The sequence below is a fragment of the Chiloscyllium plagiosum genome, chromosome 27, assembly GCF_004010195.1.
Source record: "Chiloscyllium plagiosum isolate BGI_BamShark_2017 chromosome 27, ASM401019v2, whole genome shotgun sequence".
NCBI lineage: Eukaryota > Metazoa > Chordata > Chondrichthyes > Orectolobiformes > Hemiscylliidae > Chiloscyllium > Chiloscyllium plagiosum.
In genome coordinates, this window is record NC_057736.1 from 42,957,985 (window position 1) to 42,980,938 (window position 22,954).

Below are 22,954 nucleotides of genomic sequence, written 5' to 3' on the forward strand. Positions count from 1 at the left end.
TGGTTTAAAAAATCCAGTTGATGGGAGGAAAAAAATGTGTTGCCAGGAACACGAACATGATCCACAGAAAGCACTTCCCTCCGTTCGGCTGCCTTGCTAATCTCAATTCTACTACTACACAGAGTCCATGACTCTGTCATGATGACGACCTGATTTGACCAGGCTGCGTTTTGTATATCAATACTCCAAATTTGGAAATAGTCACTTCTGTTGACTTCTCTCGAGGTGGGGGGGGTAACTAAGGTTATGTTCAGGTTCACAAGCTTTTGTGAGAACCAGTTCTGACAACTGGTCACTACCTGAAATATTACTCTATCTTTGTCCATCAGTATTGCTTGGCCTGCTCAGTATTTTCCATAGTTTCTGTTTTACCATTCTTTTTCCAGTAAGCCTTTATGCCCTGGAGATTCTAAGCATGGATTCCAGTGATAAAACAGCCACTTTTAAAAGAAAGCAACAATTCTAAAGCATAAAAGTTGCTGTTTACACTTGTCTCAGATACAATTAATATAAAGTTAACTAGTATGATGCTGCTGTTTCCAAGGGCTAATGTAATTAATCATATCAAATGAAGAAGTTTTATCCTGGAACCTTCTCAACCACTGACAAAATATCTTGTGTTTCTTTGAGGTAAAAAAATGACCGTACTCTTCATCTGAGGTATTTGATAACGTTCTGTTGGATAAATAGGAGATTTTACTGGGAAGGTGTTGCTATAGATGGGAAAGATATTGCAGATGATTTAGCTTTGGACAAGTACTTACTTACTTTGCATTTTCTCTGCCTCTGATGCAATCCTGGGTTAGCTTCTCCCAACACCTGAAATTGAGGTCAAAACTTTGACCATGAAAACACACTCAGACTCTGACTCTCTTGAGGGTGATACTGTGGCACAGTGGTTATCACTGCTGCTTCACGATGCCAGGGACCTGAGTTTGATTCCATCCTCAGGCGATTTGTCTGTGTGGAATTTGTGCAAACTGTGCAATGTCCCTGCGTCTCCATGGTTTCCTCTGGGTCCTCCAATTTCCTCTCTCATTCCAAAGATGTGCAGGTTAGGTGGATGAGCCAGGCTAAATTGCCCACAGTAACCAGGAATGTGCAGGCTAGATGGATTGCCACGGGAAATGCAGGTTTACAGGGAGGAGGGCTCTGGACGGGATGCTCTTTGCAGGGCTGGTGTGGACCCGATGGGTGGAATGGCCTGTTTCCACACTAGAGATTCTATGATTCCAAGATTGCTTTGGTAAGCAATTGTCAGATATTATGATTACCCACCAAACTTAATTATAACTGTTAATATGATGCGGCTGTTTGGCTTCAAGTAGTTGGGTACACACCGCATGTGTTGCATATGCAGAGTAGCAAAGACAGGACTGTTGCTCTTTAAACTTTCAGTTTGACAGGCAGACATATGCCTCTTCATTCTGACACTAATGTTTGCAAACTGCCAAAGGAATTTTTGTCACATGTTTCATTGTCTCTGCAGACAGTTTATGTGAATGTGCTGCCAAGGGAAGTGTCAACAGGTTTTAGTCATCAACTGAAACCTTAGGTTCAAAAAGCTTTCCTGAACAAGCTGATCACTTTGTTTTCCCTTCTGATACAAAAGTTGTGGTTGTCATGTGGATTGCTGAATACCTTGATGTTATACTGCACTTCTATCTCTGAACCAGCAGCTAGCACATATTCATAAGTAAACAGTAAAGCACAAAGCATGTCCTTGAAGACTATAGTCTTACCCGGAGTTGTCTCTGAGCAGCTCTACACGCAGAATCTGTTTTCCTCACCGGATCACCAACTTGGAAAACATTGGAGAGTATCTGAAGATAAAACCTGCTGGGAGGATTTGACAGAATGAATTAGTAGTCTACACTAAGAATACCAATTTTAGATTTTGTGATGGAATTGACTGACAAATTTGCTAAATCTTCAAATGACCGTCTTGCTGCTGCAAACTGTAGACAGCGAACCTAACATCTGTGATAGTTGTTACTTGAGAAGATTGAGAGATAAGATATACATGCATTTGGAAAGACAGGGTTTGATTAGGAGTAGTCAACATGGCTTTGTGTGTTGGAGATCATGTCTCACAAATTTGTTAGAGTTCTTTTAATGAAGTGACCAGGAATGTTGATGAGGGAAGGACAGTAAATGTAGTCCGTATGGATTTCAGTAAGGCCTTTGGTAAAGTTCCACATGGTACGCTGCTCAGGAAGGTTAGATTGCATGGAATCCAGGGGGAGCTGGCACATTGTATACATGGTTGATGGTAGGAAACAGGGGGTTATAGTGGAAAGATACTTGTCAGACTGGAGGCCTGTGACCAGTGGAGTGCCCCGGGTTGGTGCTGGGCCCATTGCTGTTTGTTATTTATATCAATAATTTGAATGAGAACGGACAACGCATGATTAGTAAGTTTGCAGATGACACTAAAATAGGAGAGATTGTGGACAGTGAGGAAGATTATCAGAAATTGCAGCAGGACCTTGAACAATTGGGGGAGTGGGCTGAGAAATGGCAAATGGAGTTTAATATAGATAAGTATGAGGTCTTGAATTTTGGAAAGTCAAATCAAGGTAGGAGTTTCATGGTGAATGGTAGGGCCTTAAGGAGTGTAGACCTTGGAGTTCAGGTGCATGGTTCTCTGAAAGTGGAGTCAGGGCAGTGAAGAAGGCTTTTGGCACACTGGCCTTCATCAGTCAGGGCACTGAGTATAGAAGTTGGGAAGTTATGTTGCAGTTCTACAGGATGTTGGTGAGGCCACACTTGGAGTTTGGTTTTGGCCACCTTGCTATAAGAAGGATGTTACTAAACTGGAAAGAATGCAGAAGAAATTTATAAGGATGTTGCCAGGACTGAAGGGTCAGAGTTATAGGTTGGACAGGCTAGGAGTTTTTTTTTTTGTTAGAGTGTAGGAAACCGAGGGGGGATCTTATCTAGGCATGGATAGGGAATGCACTCAGTACTTTGCCCAGAATTAGCGAATTGAGGACTGGAGGTTAGAGGGGAAAAAGTAAAAGGGAACCTGAGGGGCAATCTTGTTTACACAAAGGGTTGTATGTAGATGGAATGAGCTGCCAGCGGAAGTGGTTGAGGCAGGTACAGTAACAACAGTTTAAAAGGCATTTGGACAAATACACAGGAAAGTTTTAAAGGATATGGATCAAGTGCAGGGAAATGGGGTTAGCGTGGATGGACATTTTCATCGGCATGGCCCAGTTTGGGCTGAAGGGCCTGTCTCCGTGCTATAGGACTCTATGAAAGCAATGAGAGTACTAAGCTTTTGAAAAACCTTACGATGAGCCATTGTAGCACAGTGGCGATGCCTTTCAGATTCCTTCAGCTAAATATTAAATACACGTTTCTCAAAGACATATTAAATTCTTAGCATTACTGAATTACTTAACTTGTATCAACCCCACATGATGCGGAAACAGCCAAACTTGAGTCGATCTTGCAGGCTCTGCTTCTAATTGCCACTGCAATATTCACACCACAAATATCCAGTTGCCATCATGGAAAAATTTGTCAAATTGCAGCAATATGATTTTCTTCAACCCTGAGGATTTTTTTTATTTCCAGTAGTCCTGATAAAGTTCCAATTGGAAGTAAAATTTGCAATCACTGTTGATTAATTAAAATTTGTCAAATTGAAGGCAAAAGCATCAAGGTATAGTTCAGGTTTGTTGCTGTTCTTGTGCTTCAGTAAACTCGGAACTTTAATTTTACTTCCTTTGGTTTTTCCTTAGTTTACGTTCTTATTAAAACAACAAAAAACAGCTTTAAGAAAGAATGCAAAGTGATTTAAAAGTAAACCATGTGATTTTTTTTTCAAAGGTGCAAAAACCCCAAAAATGTGCAAATCTTTAGTTACTGGTAGTATTTTCTGCTTCCAAAGCAGAAGTTAAGAATTTGAATGCTCATGGGGTCAGAAACTATGCCAAAGTTACAGCTATGGACTGATATCCAGCAGTTGCTCAGACTGTCAGCTGCAAACCACAAACCCTGGCCTGTCGATCCCCAGTGTTGTACAGGAGCCCTTAAAAAAGCATTCCACAATAATAAAACTGACCACCCTCCATTGTGACATTGCCTTTATTTCATTACCCATAGCTGACTATCTCCTTGATAAATCAAAAGTACCATTCAAACCAACCAACCAATCGGGGAAAGCAGAAACAGGAAAAAAAAATCTTCTGAAAGAACCTTTTTAATGCAAACTATTGTTGTGCCTTCTCAGGAACTCAAAAAGTTTGGTGTTACCACACTGGTTCGAGTTTGTGAAGCCACCTATGACAAGGCTCCTGTTGAAAAAGAAGGCATTCAGGTTTTGGTAAGTAGCTATTAACTACAAACAGACTCCAGGTTTTGGACATGATCTGTTGACATGCAAATTGTAGAATTTTGATTTTGTCCCAGAGATTTGAGTGTCCACTGAATTACAATCTGAAAGTGTAATTGAACAAAACCAGAAAAAAAGTATGCCTGTGAAAAGGTCATTTAATCCATCCAGTTCAACTTTATGATTTCTGTATAGCTAGAGAGGATCAGCTGTTCATTGCTCTTCCTACACCTGGCTTAATCCTTATCAAGAGCTACAGGTGAATGGAGTCAGAATGACCTCCCTGTGATACTATTTTAATAAAAGGGAAAAAGGGGAATGATATGCAAAAGGACAAAGTGGGACATAGATTTAACAAAACTTCATGTTTCGTTTGTTTACTGGTAACAGTGTGTCTAAGCCCTGATTTCATGGACTATGCAAGCTCTGGGGCAACAAATGAGCATTCTCAAGTTGCTGAAATGAGCCAGATTTTGGCGCTTTGACTCTGATGCCACATCTGCGAGGCAACAGTGATGAAAACAAACATTTCCAAACTTCCAGCCCCATTAAGACAAACCAGGAATGGAACTGTAAAATAGGATTCGATTGACTTCACATTTCAGTGTTTGCATTGCAAGTGCAAATTAGACACCTGCTAGAATATGACATGTTAGGAAGAAATTTCCATTGCATAAACCCATGCTGCCAGTCACAGAGAGAGAGAGAGAGAGAGCACAGAGACAGACCCTTCAGCCCAAACTGGTCCATGCTGACCAAAATGTCCATCCACGCTAACCCCATTTTCCTGCACTTAGCCCATATTCTTCTAAACCTTTCCTATCCATGTATTTGTCCAAATGCCTTTTAAATGTTGTTAATGTACCCACCTCAACCATTTCCACTGGCAGCTCATTCCATATGTGTACCACTCTGTGTAAAAAAAAAAAAGTTGCCCCTCAGGTTCCCTTTTATCTTTCCCTTCTAACCTTAAACTGATGCCTTCGAGTCCTTGATTCCCCAACCATGGGAAACGTACTGAGTGTATTCACCCTATCCATGCCTCTCATGATCTTATACACTTCGACAAGATTCCCTGGGAGTCTCCTACACTCTAAAGAAAAATACTCCTAGCTTGTCCAACCTTGCCCTATAAGTCTGACCCTTCAGTCCTGGCAACATGGTGGCACAGTGGTGAGTACTGCTGCCTCACAGCGCCAGAGAACCGGGTTCAATTCCCACCTCGGGCGTCTCTGTGTGGAGTTTGCACATTCTCCCTGTGTCTGCGTGGGTTTCCTCTGGGTGCTCCAGTTTCCTCCCACAATCCAAAAAATGGTGAATTGGTCATGCTAAATTGCCCATAGTGTTAGGTGAAGGGGTAAACGTAGGGGAATGGGTCTGGGTGGGTTGTGCTTCGGCAGGTTGGTGTGGACTTTTTGGGCCAAAGGGCCTGTTTCCACACTAAGTAATCTAATCTAAAAAAAACATGCTTGTAAATTTCTTCTGCACTTTTTCCAGTTTAATAACATCTTTCCAATGACAAGGTGTCCAAAACCAAACTTAATACTCCAAGTGTGGCTTCAACAACATCTTGCACAACTGCAACCTAACTTCCTAACGTCTATACTCAATGCTGTGACTGAAGAAGGCCAGTGCGCCAAAAGCCGCCTTCACTGCCCTGTCTACCTGTGACTCTACTTTCAGAGAAACGTGCACCTGAACTCCAAGGTCCCTTTGTTCCACTACACTCCTTCAGGCCCTACCATTCACCATGAAACTCCTACCTTGATTTGACTTTCCAAAATGCAAGACTTCACACTTATCTATATTAAACTCCATTTGCCCTTTCTCAGCCCACTTCCCCAGCTGATAAGGTCTGGCTGTACAGGGCATTGGTTAGGCCACTTTTGGAATATTGTGTGCAATTCTGGTCTCCTTCCTATTGGAAGGATGTTGTAAAACTTGAAAGGGTTCAGAAAAGATTTACAAGGATGTTGCCAGGGTTGGAGGATTAGTGTTATCGGAAGAGGTTGAATAGGCTGGGGCTGTTTTCCCTGGCGTGTCGGAGGCTGAGGGGTGACCTTTTATAGAGGTTTATAGAGAGGCATGGATAGGATATATAGACAAAGTCTCTTCCCTGGGCTGGGGGAATCCAGAACTAGAGGGCATAGATTTAGGTGTGGGGGGGAAAAGATATTAAAGAGACCTAAGGGGCAGCTTTTTCACACAGTGGGTGGTACATGTATGGAATGAGCTGCCAGAGGAAGTGGTGGAGGCTGGTACAATTGCAACATTTAAAAGGCGTCTGGATGGGCATATGAATAGGAAGGGTTTGGAGGGATATGGGCCGGGTGCTGGCAGGTGGGACTAGATATCTGGTCGGCATGGACGGGTTGGACCGAAGGCTCTGTTTCCATGCTGTACATCTCTATGACTCTATGCTGTAATTTCTGATAACCATCATCACTGTTCACGATACCTCCTGTGTTAGTGCCATCTACAAATTTACTAATCATGCCATTTTCATCCACATCATTGATATCACAAACAGAAACAGGCTGCATCAACCCCTGAGGCACTCCACTAGTTTACAGGCTTCTAGTCCGACAAACATTCTTCCACTATTAATCTCTGCTTCCTACATTCAAGCCAATTGTGCACCCAATTTGCCAGCTCCCCCGATTCCATGTGATCTAACCTTTCAGAGCAGCCCTATCACGTGGACCCTTATCAAAGGCCTTTCTGAAATCCGTATAGACAATGTCTACTGCCCTGTCCTAGTCAACATTTCTGGTCACTTCATCAAAGAGCTCTAACAAATTTGTGACTCATGATCTTCCATGCACAAAGCTATGCTGACTGTTCCTAATCAAACCCTGTCTTTCCAAATGCATAAATATCTTATCTCTCAGAATCTTCTCAAATTTAAAAATCATACAACACCAAGTTATAGTCCAATTGTTTATTGGGAAGCACTGTTTCTTCATTAGGTGCTCCAACATCATCATCTCAAGTGACTTAACGATCGCAGATGTTAGGCTTACTGGTTGAGATGTTCCCAGGTTTTTCTCTGCAGCCCTTCTTGAATTAGGACACAACATTCGCTACCCTCCAGTCTTCTGGGACCTTACCTGTGGCTGATGATGTAAAAATATCAGTCCTTGTCTAAAACTCTGTTTTTATGAGATATAACAAATCCTCTAATGGATCTTTTTCCCAGAAAAAGCGTGATTTTATTTGAGAACTCAGTTCTGAATAAAGTTAGGAAGTGACCAAATGGAAGATTTCATGTGCTATCTCTTCTCAAGCATCACAGTGTAGCTGAAATTTATCTATTTGCTGTATTTAAAAATTACTTAGGACTTATTGAATAATCATTCTCCACAGCTTGTTATTTTATGTTCTTAAACCAAACTTTCTTTATCCAAGCTGGTGATGACCTTCCTGTATAATGACAATATAAGAACTCTGAGCAGGAGTAGGTCATCTGGCCCTTCAAGCCCACTCTGCCATTCAATAAAATCATAGCTGATCTTTTTGTGGCCTCAGCTCCACTTACCCACCCTCGCACCATATCCCTGAATCCTTTATTGTTCAAAAAATTATCTATCTAAGCTTTACAAACATTCAATGAGGAAGCCTCAACTACTTCACTGAGCATGGAATTCCATGAACCTCAGTTTTGATACCTAGCCTTTTCTGCAATACTTTCAGATGCTTTCTTAAAATCCAGCTGGACAGCATCTGTTGTTTGTTTCCTTCATCAACCTTGGCTATTACAACATCAAAAAGTTCAGTTTGGTTAATCTGAGCTGGCTATCCTTAATTAACTTAAAGCTCTCCAATATCCTGTTGATTTTATTTCTCTGATAATTATTTCTAAAACCTTGTCCACTATTGATGTTAAATTGGCCAGCCTTAGTTTCTAACAATGTCCTTGTACCCTTTCTTAAATAAAGGAGTGACATTGCCAATCTCCAATCCTCTGACACATTCACTTATCTGGGATGCATGCCATCTGGACTAGGTGATTTAACTATTCTAAGCCTAGCCAGTTTGTCCATTCATCTATTATACTGCCTGTAACCTTTGTTTTAAAATTCATGGAACGTGGACTGGGCCAATCTTTATTGTCCAAATTGAGCTGGAATAAACAGTGGTGAGTAGCCAACTTCAGCTGCTGCAGTTCTTGGTGTGTAGATGGACCCACAGTGCTGTTAAAAAGGGAGTTCCAGGATATTGACCAGTCATCGCTGCAGGAATGGCAATATAATTCAAAGTCCGAATGGTCTGCAGCTTGCATGAGAACTTGGAAGTGGTGGAATTCCCAAGCATCTGCTGTCATTGTCTTTCTAGGTAGTTTATAGTGTCCTTATGAAGGAACCTTGATAGACTGGCACCATTGTGCATCGATGGTGAAGGTATTGATTGTTGAAGTTGGTGGGTGGGATGCTAATTGTGCAGATGCTCTTCTCCTGGATGGTGATGAGTTGCTTCAGTGTTGCTGGAACTATACTCATCCAGGCAAGTGAGTAGCATTCCATCACACTCCTGACTTGAGCCTTGTAAATTTTGGATATTCACTGGGGAGACAGGAGATGATTTATTCACTGCAGGATTTGAACATTGATCAGCGCATGTAGTGTGAATATTACCTGCCAGTTACCAGGCCAAGTCTGTTTATTGCCAGGTCTCACTGCAGAAACATGCATTGCTTCGGTACCCGAGTCAGGAATTATGCTGAACATCACAGAATCATAAGTGAATGTTTCTATTCCTGACCCCATGATGGAGGGAAGATCAGTTACCAAGGACTTGTACCCCGAGAAACATCAGACAGTGATGTCCTTGTATTGAAGAGTTGCAGTATCGCTGATTCTGTTGATTATTTTGTCAATATCCTTTTCCTTTAAAACACTCAGAGCATTGACTAAGTATTCTAGCATTGCCTTGCCCACTATGCATTTCTCAGCCTCTTTGTCCCTAACGGGACCAACTTCCTATCTTAGTAGTATTATCTATGAATCAGTTAAAACAAATATTTGTATCTTTATTTTAACTGCTATTTTATGGATGCATTTTATCTTTGCTAGCCTAGTTTCCCTTTCATTCCCAATGTTGATTATTTTTGGCCTGATTTGAAGAATTCACCTGAAATGCGATTCATCTTTTGTTTTGACCATATTTTCTATCTCCTTCGTCATCCAAGCCATCCTAGCTTTGGTTCCCCTACCTTTCATCATCATTGCAGTATACCTAATCTTTGCTTGAAAAGTCTGTTCTTTCAAGATCATTAGTTTATCCTGCCAGTTTTTTTTCCATTTTACCCTGCTGGGTCCCTTTTGAAGGAAACTCTTATCCAATTCTGAAATTCTACTTTAGATTAGAAAAATCTCCTCATAGTTACCAATTTAAACCTTAGGAGAGAATTATCTTTCTTACCCTAGTGTTCTCACATCAGCATTTGGTTGACATTGCTCCTCAACACCAGATCCTGCAATGCCTTCTTCCTAGTTGGACCAAGAAAACAATGCTTAAGAACTCACTCCAGAAATTCCTTTGTCTCCACCCTTAACATTATCAAACTCAACAAGAGTAATATAATTCCCAATATCTTTGCTGCGCAGCTCTTGTACATCTTTAATTTCACTGTAGATTTTTCCCTCTATCACTTTCTTAATATCCTGAAGTTTACCAGCGTGTTCATATCCTTGTTCGTGTCAAATCTAACAAAACCGATTTGCTTTTTCCTTGCCTGTCTTTTCTGGCACTTTGTATCAATGAATATTAAGCACCTAGTCTTCCCCACCTTTAAGCCATTTTTCTGTTATTATTATCGCTATACCATATTTCAACATGATTATTTATGCTTGTAGCTTATCAATCTTGTCTATGCATGCAAAAGCTAGTGAAAGAAATAGTAGCATATTAGATAGAAACCGTTCTATTCAATACTCTGAATATTCCTCTTTTCTACTTCTATACACTGGAGCCCAAGCTCTGCCTGTTTAGTTTGATGTGGAGGTGCTAGTGTTGGACTGGAGTGTACAAAGTTAAAAATCTCACAACATCAGGTTATAATCCAACAGGTTTATTTGGAAATACTAGCTTTTGGAGTGCTGCTCCTCCTTTAGGTAGCTGTGCAGCAGGATCATAAGACACAATTTAAAGCAAAAGTTTATAGTGTCATACAACTGAAAAGATATATTGAACAAAACTAGATTGCTGTTAAGTGTTTCATCTTAGAATGGGTTGCAGGTTTCGTTTCATTAACATGCAAATCCCAGAACTACTTTTAAGTCTCATTCTCGAGAAAGCTTAAGGCTTTATATTAAACAAAAGTGACATCTCAGCTCAGACAATGAATTAAAGGTGTGAGGTTGGATTCTGTCTGTATCCCAATCTCGAGTCAGACTGGTTCTGTTTTCAAAGTATGAATTTATAAAGTGGTATATGGATTGAGTGCTTGCATTGACTGTCTGCAGATTGTGTGCTTTTTGAGCAAAATAGAATGTATCTGCAAATACAATACTACTTTGGAAGCACAAGAAAATTTTCTGATTCAGAGACTTGACCTACTCTTGGGAAAGAAGTAGGGTAGGTGACTGAGGTGTCAGTGGGGGAGCATTTTGTGGTCAGCAACCAAAATTCTATTAGTTTAAAATAATGATGGAAAAGGATAGACTAAATCTAAAAGTTGAATTTCTAAATTGGAGAAAGGCTAATTTTGATGGTATTAGGCAAGAACTTTCAAAAGCTGATTGAAGGCAGATGTTCGCAGGTAAAGAGGTGGCTGAAAAATGAGAAGCCTTCAGAAATGAGATAACGAATCCTGAGACAGGATATTCCTTTTCGGGTGAAAGGAAATGCTGGTAAATGTAGGGAAAGATGGATGACTATAAAAATGAAGATTTTGATTAAGAAAAAAGAAGCATATGTCAGGTTTAGACAGAAGAGATCAAACGGATCCTTAGAACAGTATAAAGGCAGTAGGAGTATACTTAAGGAAATCAGGAGGGCAAAAAGGAAACATGAGATAGCTTTGACAAATAGGGTTACGGAGAATCAAAAGGGATTTTATAAGTACATTAAGGACAAAAGGGTAACTAGAGAGAGAATAGGGCCCCTCGAAGATTAGCAAGGCGGCCGATGTGTGGAGCTGCAGGAGACGGATGAGATACTAAACGTGTATTGTGCATCAGTGTTTACTGTGGAGAAGGACATGAAAGATATAGAATATGGGAAATATATGGTGACATCTTGAAAATGTCCATATTACAGGAGGGGGCATTGGATAAATCCCCAGGACCTGATCAGGTGTACCCTCGAACTCTGGGGGAAGCTAGGGAAGTGATTGCTGGGCCCCTAGCTGCGATATTTGTATCATCAGTAGTCACAGGTGAGGTCCCGGGAGACTGCCGGTTGGCTAATGTGGTGCCACTATTTAAGAAAGGTGATGAGGAACAGCCAGGGAACTATAGACCGGTAAGCCTGACATTGGTGGTGGGCAAGTTGTTGGACGGAATCCTGAGGGACAGGATTTACATGTATTTGGAAAGGCAAGGACTGATTAGGGACAATCTGCAGGATTTTGTGCATGGGAAATTATGTCTCATTAACTTGGTTGCGTTTTTTGAAGAAATAACAAAGAGAATTGATGAGGGCAAAGCGGTAGACGTGATCTATATGGACTTCAGTAAGGCGTTTGACACGGTTCCTCATGGAAGACTGGTTAAATCTCATGGAATACAGAGAGAACTAGCCATTTGGATACAGACTGGGTCGAAGGTAGAAGACAGAGGGTGGTGTGGAGCATTGCTTTTCTTATTGGAGGCCTGTGACCACTGGTGTGCCACAAGGTTCGGTGCTGGATCCACTGCTTTTTGTCATTTATATAAATGATTTGGATGTGAATATAGGAGGTATAGTTAGTAAGTTTGGCGATGACACCAAAATTGGAGTTGTAGTGGACAGCGAAGAAGGTTACCTCCGTACAACAGGATCTTGATCAGATGGGCCAGTGGGCTGAGGTGTGGCAGATCGAATTTAGTTTTGATAAATATGAGGTGCTGCATTTTGGAAAAGCTAATCCAAGCAGGACTTATACACTTAGCGGAAGTGTTGCTGAACAAAGAGACCTTGGAGTGCAAGTTCATAGCTCCTTGAAAGTAGAGTTGCCAGTAGATAGGATAGTGAAGAAGGTGGTTGGTATGCTTTCCTTTATTGAGTATAGAATTTGGGGAGGTTATGCTGTGGCTGTACATGACGTTGGTTAGACCACTTTTGGAATATTGCGTACAATTCTGGCCCCCTTCCTATTGGAAGGATGTTGCGAAACATGAAAGAGTTCAGTAAAGGTTTACACGGATGTTGCCAAGGTTGGAGAATTTGAGCTATAGGGAGAGCTGAATAGTCTGGGGCTGTTTTCTCTGGAGCGTCGGAGGCTGAGGGGTGACATTGTAGAGGTTTATAAAATTGTGAGGGGCATGGAAAGGATGAATAGAAAAGGTATTTTCCCTTGGGGTATGGGAGTCCAGAACTAGAGGGCATAGGTTTACAGTAAGAAGGGAAAGATTAACAAGGGACCTCAGGGGCAATATTTTCATACAGAGGGTAGTGTATGTATAGAATGAGCTGCTACAGGACGTGGAGGGGGCTGGTATAATTACAGTATTTAAAAGGCATCTGAATGGGTATAGGAATAGGAAGAGTTTAGAGGGAAATGTGCCAAGTGCTGGAAAATGGGATTGAGTTAGGTTAAGATATCTGGTTGGCATGGACGAGTTGACATTATGACACTAATTGGTGCCAGATCTAAATTATATTTTTCAGGATTCAAACTCACTAGGTTTGAGCATGTACTGAAATCCAGACTGGTATGTTAGTCTAATACTGACGGTCTTGCCCTTCCTGATAGATGTAAAAGATCCACTGACACTATTTGAAGAAGAGCTGGTGCATTTCCATCTTGTTCTGATCAATATTTATTCTCAACCAGAATAATGCAAACAGGTTAATCAGTTTATTAATTTATTGGTATTTGAGGAACCTAATAGGTACAAATTGGTTGCCACTTTTTCTACATTGCTACAATGACTACTTCAGAAGTGTTTCAGTGGCTACGAAGTCCTTTGCCATATCATGAAAGAATGTGAATTATTTGTGTTTAATGTCAGTTTTTCGTTTTCCTGTCTTTTGTGGACAGGGAATAAGCCTTTTTGTCAATTTTAAGCACTATACGCCTGGAAACTAATTCACTTGGTCCTTGATAACCTGCTTAGATACTCCAGTAATCAGATCAACGAATGATATTTCTATAATCAATAATCTGTGTAGATGCCTGGAACATAGTTTTGAATCTCTGAGCTGTGGCAAATATTCTCTTGCTGTTGATTTTCTGTTCCATATCTATCCTCATATTTACATTATCCAAATGATTGACAATTAGTGGAAAACTTAAAGTCCCACCTGCATCAGAGGTGTGTAATAATGTCTCTGAACAGTTTGTTTAGAAAATTTCTGTAACTAACTAGAGGCTGTCCAACAATTGGAATGTTAGTTATGTCTGCCAAATTACATGTAGTGAAGGTTAGATACTGAAATGTATTGCAATCTCATTTTACGATACGAATGACTGCTACTTGCAGAGGTCGGTCAAAACAAGTAAATAATATTTTTCAGTGCAACTTTGATACAACTAAGGTTTTCATACTTATACTGGAAGGAAGGGCCGCTGCTTGTTGCATCAGAGCCTCATTCACGCACATCTTCCCTGAACAAATTCAGGTCAAACTTGGACTGCTACTTCCTGACTGGCTCACGTGACTTTTGATCATGGCAGTTAGCATGCAAGCAAATTGTGACTTACAATAATGCAAGTGTATTCAGTAACCAGATCTCCAATTAAAAATTTCACTGCCAGATATAATGTTAATGAGAGGCAGAGACAGTTGAAACCTTTGTCCCACTGATGCCTGGAGTCGAAGGCTGTGGCTGCCATTCCAGTCAGTACCAGTACAATTAAGACTATAGAAGAACAGACCAGTCATCCAAGAATGAAGCCAAGTTTTTGATTTTTGTGTATTGAGTAATACCTTGCAATAGTTTAACAGGAAATACGTTTACTGAGGACAACCACAAAAGGCATTATAATATAGTGATCTTCTAATAGCAAACTAGAAATTGAAGTTCTGAACTTAACAGCTGATTAATGTTTTAAATAGGGATTGGATAAAGTGCTGCTATTTCCATGGTAAGAGACTAGATTATAACTTCTGCAGAGGCCAGCAATTGTTGCCTAATTTCTCTTGAACCAAGTGACTTGCTAATACATTTTGAGAGCAAAATTAAGAGTGAATCACATTGCTGTGCATCTCGTGTCATGTAGCCAGAGCAGGTGGTGGTGATTTCCAGTTTCAGGCTATTGGATTAGTAGTTCTGCATATGTAACACTTTCCCTGTGATAATGGAAATTCTTGGTTGATAAGGTGAATGGTCAAGCTCTGCAGGCTCACTTCATGTTAAATACCTATATTCTGCTGTCATTTGATGTTCACCAGAGCAAAGTTCAGCAATGGCAGCAATTGTAGCTGCTTGAATTGTTGATGCACTTCAACTAGTGACTGGAGTAGAAATAGATCACTGAGGGATGCATTTCCTGTTTAGAGCTGGAGAAACCTCTTTTCTTGACTTGTTGCCTGACTAGTGAGAGCTTGCTATATTGGTTGGTTTAATTTCAGCCACAGGATAGAATAGTTGATGCTTTAAAATGATTGTAACCTTTGATTTCAGATGAAACGGACAACTAAAAGTTTCAGTGCACCTAGTAATTTTTTTTAATGCATCTAAAGTGTATTTTCTGCTGTTTAATCCTTGAACTGGAACTATTTGATTCTATGCAATTGTAATGGCTGAGATCTCATAACCTTAATTGAAGCAAAAAAATCAAAAGATTGTGATACCTAGAGAATCTTCCTCATTTAATGAGTCTTTTTTGCAGTATATTCGATTGCTTATCAGATGGGAGAAAAAAATGTCAAAGTAATACTGGTTCTCTTGATTTAACTCATTGATGTTTTAATGTTATTAAACTCTTGGCTGAAATGGTCTTGTAATATCTATGGAATCTTCCCTACTTGCATCATAGCGAACTCCTGATGCCTGAAAGTGAATTTCTAGGCATTTTGGCTGTAGACCTTTCTGATGGAAGATCATTTAAACAAGCAGCTGTGCTCACGTGATATTGGCTAGAGAACTTAATCCAAGCCTTGATATCACGGACTCAAAGTTTAGTGGCTTTCCTGTCACCAGAGATGCTGCAGAAAAGTGTTCCATGGGTTAATTTTATGATTGTTACTACAGCAGTGGTACTCCAGTTATTTCCATTTCAGTGCTCAAGTTGGGGATTGCTAGCAACAGCAGCTATAATATAAAAAGATAATTGAATATCCCATTGTTTTGACTGAGTTTTAGCCCTTCCAATAAAAATTGTGTTTCAATCCCTGTTGATCTAATGTGTTTTAAAATGCAGAAACTCCTCTAAGTTTGGCCAGATCCTGAATTGAATTCATGGTTTTCCACAGTAAGGGTGATTTCTACCATGGTGGGGAAATTCAATTTGAATTCCATTTTAAATATCTATCCAGGAGGAGAGTAAAAGGTCAATGCAAAACAAAGTGAAAACTACTCTTCTCATGGCAGCAGTGTCCTAAGACTGCAGATATTTATGAGAACTATGGCATAGGAATAAAAATAATGGGCATAAACTGTTGAAACTATAAACTTCAGGGGTTGCTGAAGATGAGTCAGAAATCATGTTATTGTGTTGCTGCAAATAAATGCAGCGACATGTAAAGTCGGTGATTGTTGCCACAGATTATTTGGGAAGAGGTTTGAGGGAGTCATGGTCAGACAATGAAGTAATTGGTTTGATTGCTTCCTGAAAAATAAATAGCATTTTCAGTATGCATTCTGGACTAGTAAGTAAACGTACATTCTTCTGTATTTCTAAAAAATAAATCTGCAAGTCGGCAGGGGAGATGGCCCTTCATTTACAGCAGACAATTGACTTCCCATGAGGGTAATCTCGGGTGTGTTTGTCATTACCTTTCTCACCTGACTCTGAGGAGTAAACAGGTGTATTCAGTACTTCAAAACCAATTTGTGTAAGATATCAAATGTGCAACAATAGTATTTCTATAGAAAGTTTAAATGTTTTCTTGTCAGCAATCACTTAAAAGATTTTATGTGGCATTCTGTTTGTTCCTCATTGGTAGCTTTTGTTAATTGTTTTGTCATTGTGGTCCTTAGAACTTTTTTGGAGCTTAAATTGTTTTTGTTCACTTTAGCTGTGCTTTGCAGTTTCAGAAATGTTAAGTTAGTGCTGAACATGTGCAGCAGTAACAGATTTGCAATGTAACAGTGCTGTACATGTAATTAAATTGCTTTTAACATTCTTTAGAGTGTACTATTGCAGGAGGCTGTTGGGTAAAACTGGGGTCAAAATGTCCTTCTATCGTAAAGGAATATAAGAAGACTTTCTTTTATCAACTTTGAGTCAGTATTTCCAGTTAGGTGGAGTCTGGTGGGAGGGTGTGGGACGTGATGATAATTTCCTTAACACACTGAAGCAGTCAATGTCCAAATGAAGCAAGATCTGGACAATATTCAGGCTTGCACTGAAAAATGGCAGGTAACATTCATACCACTCAGATGTCATACTATTTAAAGAGACAATCTAACCATTGTCCTCTGACATTCAATGATGTTGCCATAACTGAATCACCCACCATTAACATCCTAGAGGTTATCATTGACCAGAAGTTGAATTGGACTAGTCATATAAATACAGTAGCTGTCACAGCAGGTCAGGAGGTTAGAATCTGCAGCAAGTAACTCACCCTTTGACTCCCAAAGTTTGTGCACCATCTCATGGCAAAATTCAGGAGTATAATGAAATACTCCCAACATGTCTGGATGAATGCAGCTTGACACCATCCAGGACAACGCAGCCCACTTGGCACAACATCCAATCCCTCCACCACCGACATTCAGTAACACCAGTGCGTCATCTACAAGACGTAGTGCAGAAATTCACCAAAGCTCCTCAGACAATACTTTCAAACCCACAAGTGCTTCCATCTTGAAGGACAAGTAGCAGATATGTGGGAGCCCACAAACTTTAAATACCCATCTGAACAGCTCAGCATCCAGACTTGGATGTTTATTGCTGTTTCTTCAGTGGTATTGTTGGTGTATCTATATCACATGGAATGCAGCAGTTCAAGAACGCAGCTCATAACCACCTTCTCTGGGACAATGAGGGATGAACAGCCAGCAATACCCAAATCCTATGAGTGAATTAGCAATAAAATGCTTAGTAGCCTTCATTGTTCTCATGTACCTTAGTTACTTGCATATATAAATTTCCTTCAAGGGCTATAGCATTTAACTTTTCTGCTAATTTTAGGACTATGTGTACTTATAGGCCAGAGTGTGTGTGAGATATACACACAAGCAAATTTAAAATACTAAAATCACTTCCACAACTTTTAACTAATAACAGCAGTGATGTGGAAGTGCCGATGTTGGATTAGGGTGGACAAAGTTAAAAATCACAGAATAAAGTCTGTGTCCTATGATCCTACTCGGCTAGCTAGCTGACAAAGGAGCAGCATTCGAAAGTTTGTACTTCCAAATAAACCTGTTGGACAATAGTTATTGATAATGTCAGATATGTTTAAATTCAGGGCTGTCAAAGTTAATAAATTTCTACTATTGGTTTTTAATCCATTTGTTTTACTGTGTTGCAAAATTGTAAAGAGTACTTGTGAATTAGAAGGCAGGAGGTTAGAATCTGTTGGTAAAAATTATAGGGGAGAAAATGTTGGTCCCTTTAAGAGGTGTTGTGCTTTTCAAAGCTTGGAGATTTAAACAGAGTCTGCAAGCAGCTGTAGATGCACAGAAGTTTCTGAAATTGAAACATATGTATCAATTGAAATTGAAACACATGGCTGTGTGATTGGTAACTTAGGCTTGTTTTGATGTTAAGGCAATCAACTTGAATATTAGCCAATTAATTTAAACCAGGCCCTATATACCAAAGCTCAATTAAATTTAAACCTGATGGCTTTGACCAATCCGATTGTAAATAAATTAATAGGTCACAAGGGTATAAAAGATGACGACTTTTTGAAAATCAGGATGAGAGAGAACTGCCATGTGAAGAGTAAATATATGGCTCTCACATGCCTTTTAGATGGTGCTTAGAGAGTTTAAAGGTATTATAGCACTCTTAACTAATATTTCTGACACACACAATCGATATAGGAGTTTCACACACCAGAATTCAACAGAGAAAGATGTTCCTGGTGAGGGTCAGCAGAGAAGATGAGAAGCATTCTGGAAGATCTCTCCCAACTGTAATTTTGAAAGACTAAATTCTATTGTTTTCTTATACAAGTGGGACTTGTATTTTATTGGAACAGCATACCATTAGGATTTTGTTTTATTAGGGAGTAGTTAGGGAGGAATTGTTTGTTTGGAGACTATACTATGTTGAAATTCAAATTGACAAGCTGGTCTTCACTGGTACAACACTTTCAATTTAATTAACCAGTCCATAATATTTTAAATCTATATTGTTCTTTTTCAATAGACCAGATTTCAGGCTTTGGTAAGAAACAGCTGTTCCATAAATGTTCCATTTGTTTCCTGGATTATAGCCTCAGTATTCATTCTGCATATTTTTTCAATGGTATCCAGGGTTTGAGAAAGGTTTAATTTTTAAACTGGCCAATGTCCAATTTTTAAATGTTTTGGCCTGCCATTTTGAATTTGCACTAAATTTCTAAACTCCATGAACACTGGGAAGTATAACATCTGTTTTACTGAATCTCTGCAGTTGATAGCACTTTGTATTTGACCACCTATGTGTTATAATGTGCCATATATTACAGAAGCTTAGAAAATAGAAGCTAGAGTAAGCTTTTCATGACCTAATGTCTATCTCAATGCCATACACCCCCCTCAACACCTCTGTGTAGAACTTATTGTAAACTCAAGTGTAGTCATTTTCACATGACCTTTTTAATTCTACAATTCATTTCCAGTACTAAATTTCTGCATGATAAATTGAAGATTGTGGTTAAAACATTTTATGGAAAATATTTGGAATGATTTGACTTCTTTTTAGCATACCTTACTGACTGCTCTGCCATTTTGTTATTTTTATGCACCCTAATACATTTTAATCTAAATTTATTTTCCAAGATTCTACTTTGTTTTCACCTAGATATTTGAAGCTGATCATCTCGAATACTTTAAATAAAATAATGTGAATTCAGGAGGCAGTAATGTTGTGTCACTGCAATAGTAATCCAGACCTCCTATGGCATCAAGCCACAATAGATATTGATTAGAACAGAAAATTATCTGGTTTGTAGAAATAAAGGAAGTAGTAGTCTGAGCCAGTCCATCATCAAGCCTGTTTCTCTATTCATATGGTCATGGCTGATCATCCACTTGGTGTCCTTTTTCTATCTTCTTTCCTTTTCCTTTGATCCCTTTACTGTATCTCCAAAACTATATCTAACTCTTCCTTGAAAGCATTGACTGTTTTGGCTGAGAATTTTTTGTTTTCTATGGCAAAGAATTCCACAGACTCACCACTTTCTGGGTGAAGAAATTTCTCCTCACCTTAGTGACATCCTTTAGGGAAAGAATCTGCAGTCTTTCTGTTGCCTGTTTACATGACTGTAGACCAACAGTAATATAGTTGACTGAATTGCTCTTTGAAATGGCCTAATGAGCCGTATCAAAACTACTACACAATGTAAAGCAGGAAATTAAGCATGAACATCAACAGGCACTGGGACTGACAACAGCAAACCCCAACCCTGTCCATCATCTTTACTATATCTGAGGCCTTGTACCAAAATTGGGAGAGCTGTCCCAGAGACTGGTCAAGCAAAAGCCAGATATTCTCTTAAAATAACTCTGTCCCAGATACCGCCATGGCCAACTCTGGGCATGACACAGATCCAGCAGAGATGGCATCCAATTCAATTTGTTCCATTTTATGCCTAGGGCTGATAAGTGCAAGTAAATAGGTGCCACACAAGTACCAACAATGACAATCCCAAACAAGAGGGAGTCTGACAATCAATCTTTGATATTGCCAATCCTGACTCTTCCACTATCAATGCCCTGAAGGTTTCATTTATCAAAAGCTGACTTGCTGTATAAATATTGTGACTACAGAAACCGGTCAGAAGCTAGGGATTCTGCAGTAGGTGACTCATCACTTGACTCCCTAAATCCTGTTTACAAGTAACAAATTATGTATAGAAAGGAATACTCTCCACTTGCTTGGGTGCCTGCAGTTTCAACAATACACACATTTGACACCATTGGGGGACACCATTGATTGGTACTCTGTCCATCATCTTTCGTGTTCAGTCTCTTTATGACTGAAAGGTTGTAGCTGTCTGTGCCATTTCTAAGATGCATTGCAGTAAATTGCCAAGATTCCCCTGACAACACTTGCAATCCTGACTTGGAACTACTTCGCCGTTCCTTCATTGTCATTGTGCAAAAACCCTGGAACTACTTTTCCTGACCAGTGTGATGTACTCTCCCCTCAAAGACTTCAAAAATTCAAGAAAGCAACTCCATCCCACCACCTTCAGGGCAATTAAGGATGGTCAATAAATGTTGGCTTCACCACCAATATCCATATCCCTGGATAATCAGAAACAAAAACAAAAGAAATCCTAATGTAACATCATTGAGGGGTCTTTTTGTTACTATAATTAGTATGCTGAATTGTGTTCAATCTCAAGTTGTCATGATTTTCAGGTAACAATAATAAACACAATCAAACAACATGATTTCAATTACACCTTGAGTTTTTAGTAAAAACTTTAGCGCAACTGACTCATCAAGTCTCAAAAATAACCCAATTCTTAAAATTATTTCTAAAGCTAGTGCATGCATTCAAAACTTGAATGTGAGGTTTTGCCAAAGCATCAATGGAGCTTCAGGTCTTTATGATCTCAATGTACTTAGAAAAGCAGGCCAATTTATCTTCAATTTGAGGGGTTGCTAACCTAGAGTTGTCTGCTAAATGGAGTTTGAAGCTTCACACCTCTCTCTCTCTCTCTCTCTCTCTCTCTTCCCCCCCCCCCCCCCTGCCCCCCCCCCCCCTCCCCCCTCCCCCAGTTAACTATTAATAAGCCAAAATTGCAAGTGGGTATCAGCAAGAGTCACCACTAATGAAATCAATCGCTCAAGTTAGCAATTGAGAAAAAAATCAAGCCAGCCAGTGTCCTGACAGCAATCTATGCAGCATCGTTTTTGCTTTTCCTTGCTTAGCCAACAATAACTCAAATCTGCCTGGCAACTGCATTTCATTGATATTTATAAAATTATAAAAAGGCATCAGGATTTGCATCGTGAGAGAACTCTGAACACAGCGAAATTGATCAACCCATTCTGATTCAAGCTTGATCAGCTTAAGCTTTCACTCATTTTGTGCAAATTTGCAAACGGTTCTTGTCTTGCAGCAACTTTTGCGTACAACTGTTGGAAATCTCTTGCAACAGTGATATTGGTCACGAAGGTCTCATTGGACTATTCTGAATGAATTTACTCTGCAAAATTTACTAAAAACTAATCTGAATTGGCCACAGTGGTGATGCTTTGAATCAAAAAGGGCATAGGAAGTGGATATCTCTGCACCAAAGGTGCAATGATTTCTGTCAAAAATACACTCATTATTGCAGATTAGTCTCATCCCAATTTTAATGTTTAATATTTTTCTCATTTCTTAATAGTTCTCCCTCCATTGCGATATTCTCAGTTACCCTTATTTTGCTAATTTCAGTATCAGTTCTCGCCAGTCAGTTTCTTAGCAATGCAGTTGCAAGTTAGACAATGACTCAAAGTTAACTTGATTCATTTCCTACAAAGGAATCCTGTGGCATCTTGAAAGCAGACTTTTCTGCTGTGTACCTTTTACGAAGGTCTGAACACATCTTTGTGATTAAATACAGTAGTGCATTCACTTTGATAAATACTGAGATTTAATTTGTGATATGTGAAGTAGCTAGATATCAGCTTTGTTAAATGTGTTCCAGATTGTATGTTTGTATTAAGTTGTTTTAAAATACTTTGTTGAAATTAATGTTATGATGTAGAGGGGCCGGTGTTGGACTGGGGTAGACAAAGTTAAAAATCACACAACACCAGGTTATAGTCCAACAGGTTTATTTGTAAGCACTAGCTTTTCACCATGCCGCTCCTTCTTATGTTATATGGATTGACTGTCTGCATTGACTGCCTAATAATGCAAATACAAATTCACCACGTAGACTTGTGTGTGCACGTGCATGAGAGAGTGTGTGCGCGTGAGTAAGTACATGTGAGAGTGTGTGTTTGTGTGTTGCAAGCTTGATAGTGTGTGGGAGTGTGATAGGACAGAAGTCTGTGAGGGGGTGAGTGTGGAGGGTGTATATGTGCATGTATAAGAGATAGCGTGCGTATGAAAGAGGGTCTGCGTGAGTCAATCCATACAATATTTTATAAATTCCACTTTGGAAATAGAACCAGTCTGAGTCAAGATTGGGAGAT

At 39.6% G+C, this 22,954-nt stretch overlaps 1 protein-coding gene across 2 annotated transcripts in view; it reads left to right on the top strand.

Annotated features, from left to right (window-relative positions):
- LOC122563751 (protein tyrosine phosphatase type IVA 2-like) overlaps nt 1–22,954 on the top strand; it is a 128,159-nt gene that overhangs the window by 86,134 nt on the left and 19,071 nt on the right. For both annotated transcript variants that reach the window (XM_043717940.1, XM_043717939.1), the window contains exon 3: nt 4,244–4,336. In XM_043717940.1, coding sequence (XP_043573875.1) covers nt 4,244–4,336 — 93 coding nt within the window. The remainder of the gene's footprint in view (nt 1–4,243; nt 4,337–22,954) is intronic.